This window comes from Hyposmocoma kahamanoa, unplaced genomic scaffold, assembly GCF_003589595.1.
Source record: "Hyposmocoma kahamanoa isolate Upper Pololo Valley unplaced genomic scaffold, ASM358959v1 93, whole genome shotgun sequence".
NCBI classification, from domain to species: Eukaryota; Metazoa; Arthropoda; class Insecta; order Lepidoptera; family Cosmopterigidae; genus Hyposmocoma; species Hyposmocoma kahamanoa.
In genome coordinates this window covers 13,040,926-13,044,631 of record NW_020654810.1, presented here as the reverse complement: position 1 = coordinate 13,044,631, position 3,706 = coordinate 13,040,926, and the positions used below count along the sequence as shown (strand labels likewise).

At 49.6% G+C, this 3,706-nt stretch overlaps 2 protein-coding genes across 2 annotated transcripts; both read right to left on the bottom strand.

Moving 5' to 3' along the window:
* Nucleotides 1–323: 323 nt before the first annotated feature.
* On the bottom strand, nucleotides 324–770 carry LOC113237036. The gene is made up of 2 exons (XM_026473278.1): nucleotides 597–770; nucleotides 324–548 (listed from the first exon to the last, which is right to left on the bottom strand). The coding sequence occupies exons 1-2, from the start codon at nucleotides 768–770 to the stop codon at nucleotides 324–326; spliced, it is 399 nt and encodes a 132-aa protein (XP_026329063.1).
* Nucleotides 771–772: 2 nt separating this feature from the next.
* LOC113237035 lies at nucleotides 773–1,499 on the bottom strand. Its single transcript, XM_026473277.1, has 2 exons — nucleotides 1,379–1,499; nucleotides 773–1,311 (listed from the first exon to the last, which is right to left on the bottom strand). The coding sequence occupies exons 1-2, from the start codon at nucleotides 1,497–1,499 to the stop codon at nucleotides 773–775; spliced, it is 660 nt and encodes a 219-aa protein (XP_026329062.1).
* Nucleotides 1,500–3,706: the final 2,207 nt, after the last annotated feature.

Genomic DNA, 3,706 nt, shown 5'->3' with positions numbered 1-3,706 from the left:
AAAATGTTTTTTCTTTTAAGCCTTTTTTTTAACTCTGGGAAACGCGTTACGCGTACCGCTCGGCTCGGGGGGAGCTGCGAGCGGTTATGTGTGACTCCCGGGCTCTAGCCCGGTATACACACTAAAACCCAGCGGTTAACCCCCACCGCCATAGCGAGACGCCACTGGATTCGCTTACGCATACTACAGGAACGCCTCGGCGGATGGTCCGCGTGAGCGGACCCCGGCATTCGGAGAGTGCCTCGGGTCAACACAAAGGCACCCTCACACTTGTGAGCACAGACTTGGAGATAGGATCCCCCGACCCCTGTCCCCACGGCTCACTACAGCGGGGGAAGAAGGTGGGCGTACTGCCTCCTTCTTCTCCCCAGTCGCCGTCTACGGAGCGGGTCAGCGAGGGGGTCGTCCTCTTTGAGCCGTTCCGAGGCCTCCTTGTGCGAAAGTACGCTTTCATAGAAGAAGACCATTGCATCCCAACACCTCTGACTGTCGAGCATCGCGCCCACGATGGTCGATAGCGAGAGATCTCCGCCCACTACCGCGTGCCGCTGTCAGGGAGTGCCGCTGGGGGCACATTCTGCCACGGTATGACGCACTGTATCGACGGGAGCGCCACACTCGTGACAGACAGGGGTCGTCTCCCGACCTGCAACCCGGTGCAGGTATTCGCCGAAATATTCATGTCCGGTGAGAACCTGCACCAATTTGTATGATAGAGACCCATATCGCCGGTGGACCCAGCGGATTAGGTGGGAGCGAACTGCCTCCATCCTCACTGAGCCGGGACTGGGGCCTCTAGGTCATCCGTCCGTTTTCGGATTAAGGCAACGCGGCCTGCTGCCCTGATCCTCTCCAGGTCTTCGGCGCTCGGCCTTTCCCCCCTGGCCTGCATGGCCGCTCGGTATCGGTACACTTCCGCGAGCACCTCCGCCTGGAGTTCCCAGGGAGGATCGCCCGCCAGAAGAGAGGCCGCCGTCCACGACACCGTGCGATAACCCCGGATCGCTCTCACCGCTATGACCCTCTGCGGCCTCCGCAAGAAGGGTTTAAGTCGAGCGGTGAGAGCTTCCACCCAAACCGGTGCGCCGTACAGGGCCATACTCCGGATTATTCCTGTATACAGGCGCCTGCAAACCGAGCCTGGTCCGCCTACGTTTGGCAAGAGCCGCCCTAGGGCGGCAGCAGTACCCGCCAGCTTCGGAGCGAGTTGGGCAATTTGCGTCCTGAAGTTCCACCTCCCGTCTAGTAGAAGGCCCAGATATTTCGCCTTGATTGGGATGGGGAGACGTCCCCAAAAAGGGCGATCCTTGCCTCCCTAGGGCGGCCTCTGCGCGGGCCATGGAATAGGAGGGGCTCCGTTTTGTGTATAGAGACTAACCCAACAGATGGATCCTTTCTTCCACGAGAGATGTCACTACGGTGCTCAACCGCGCGGCCTCTCCATAAGTCCTGCCCCGAGCAGTGACGAGGGTGTCATCTGCGCAGCAGATCACCCTCATCTTTGTAATTTAAACTGCAACTGTTATGGACAGGCGTGTCGCTTACCACCAAACGCACAACTGGTTCGACTCGTTACTTGGTATCTTCAAAAAACATGACATCTACCATTAATAATTAAGAAACCATATCAACATTTTGTACCCATTTACAAATACTCAAGAACCTACGTAGGTTTCGTTCCTCGTATGTCATTATTTTTATTTCAAAATACAAAAATCAAGTTACGTTTAATGGCTTTTTTAATAGCTTCACTATAATGTAGAGAAGATTACGACATGGATTGAGATATTATTCGGTTTGTTAAGTATTATTAAAATAAAATCAATGTGTAACTTGGCTTATTACCATGGACTCTGTGAGGGTCCGTGCAAACGGACGGCACCGGTGGGTTCGCGGAAGAATGCGGAAGCGTCCCCGCGTTCCCGCTACATGGTGCGTGGAGAAACACCCCCGGAGTTTTAATGGGTAGGCCTCACTTCTTAGAGAGGAGAGTCCCACATAACCCCACGCCTCCCCCGGGCGTGCGGTATGCGTAACGCATTTCTCCTAATGAAAAAAAGTTCCTTACAAAATAAACTGATGACGATGATGGGCGCAGTGGCGGTGCCCCTCAGTTAGATGCGATTTAAAGCTCTGAGTGGCACTGTAACTGTTATGGACAGGGGTGTAGTGGGGGTGTAGGCGCATGACTTGATCGTCCCGTCACTTGATATTATAAAAAATAAATTCTATTTCTATTGTACCAAAATGGAACACTATAAATGCAAACCCTTGTACTAAATGATAATTGCAGATAACTCTGTATAATTTGAAAAATAACTACTATAAACCATTTTAGGTCACTAGACGTCATTAATTGGAATTGAGTATTTGTATTTTGAATTACTGTTTTATAGATTTCTTAAGGGCAAATGGTTCAATTTGAGCTTTAACTTGAAGTTAATCGCGCTAATGCCTTAATATAGACCCTGTCGACGGGGGCAATTTATCAATCGCACGCCTAGAAACGTAATAGCTTATTATTCACGTTATTTGTCTTATTTTATTAAGGTCTATGCATGACATATCTCGAGTTTAGTATATTGATCGATTACCGATTCTTAACCTTCGTATACCCGCGCATTGGTCTCTCAAACCGACGACTATCGTTTGCCGTGTTTTTTTTTTCAAACGGAAAACTATCTCTAATAAAAAAAAAATATTTTGGATAAAACTTTGCTTGATACAATTTTACACATTTCCTTTTAATATTAAACTTCAATTTACGATGATATTTTATTAAACTACATACTAAATTGACCCTCGAATTGCGCGAAGTGCGCGATTATATGTGCTACACTATTTGGCGGTGATGGTGTTGATGCCTAGAGCAACATGTCACGCACAAAATCTTACTTTTACTACCTACCTTGATCGTTTAGGAACATAGTATCCTTTAAATTTCAAAAACTTTATGGTGATACGTCTTGTTTCTCTTTAAAAGTGTTGTCACATAGTGTATCATTAGGGGGTTGATGTTGCTCGCTTCCGTAGGTTTGCCCTCGAGACCCTACCAGTGACCCCTGAATGGTGCTAAAGGGCAACAATTACTAGCGGTAGGCTTCGGCCGTGGTAAGTCTAGTCATCACTCTCCCGACGTAGTCGAGTCGCCATATGGTCGCCACCGTGTTCCGACTCGTGTTCGGGAGTTGCCATTAGGAGGTTGGGTCTGAATAGCTGCATTGTGTCTGACGACAAGTTGTAGCTGCTTGTACTGCCACACTGAGCACTCGATTCTGGAGGCTAGCGGGATCCGAAGCACGCTACAACTGACCGACTGTGGGAAGTTGGGGGCCCAAGTAGCGGGAAAGCCACCCGTGAAAGGCTGCCTCGCCACCTAACGAAAAATCCCGGAATGCTCCACCTTGCCGTTTGGCTACCAGAAGGGAGGACCAGGTGGACATCTCCGGGGGGGTTCGGGCGTCCCCGCGGTCTCCAAACCGATTGTACCCTCGTGTGGCAGTGTGAGGTTTGCTGCTTGGTTGAACACTATTCACTTCCCTAAAACAATGAAATGAAAAACAGAAAGGGTAATAAGTTTATATAGCGGTTGCACGTCCTCCCACTAAAAAACACCTCACTAACATCCGAGGTCTGCACTCAAATCTCTATATGGTCCATCATCATCTTGAAACCGATAAACCGCAGCTGCTGTTCCTCACCGAGA

What these genes read in the sequence shown, in the direction of transcription:
- LOC113237036 (XM_026473278.1), bottom strand. Translation starts at nt 770, where the DNA reads ATGGAGGCAGTTCGCTCCCACCTAATCCGCTGGGTCCACCGGCGATAT. An exon ending in GTGGCGCTCCCGTCGATACA is followed by an intron (nt 549 to 596) that starts GTGCGTCATACC and finishes ACTCCCTGACAG; the next exon opens with CGGCACGCGGTAGTGGGCGG.
- LOC113237035 (XM_026473277.1), bottom strand. Translation starts at nt 1,499, where the DNA reads ATGAGGGTGATCTGCTGCGCAGATGACACCCTCGTCACTGCTCGGGGC. An exon ending in AGAAAGGATCCATCTGTTGG is followed by an intron (nt 1,312 to 1,378) that starts GTTAGTCTCTAT and finishes CGCCCTAGGGAG; the next exon opens with GCAAGGATCGCCCTTTTTGG.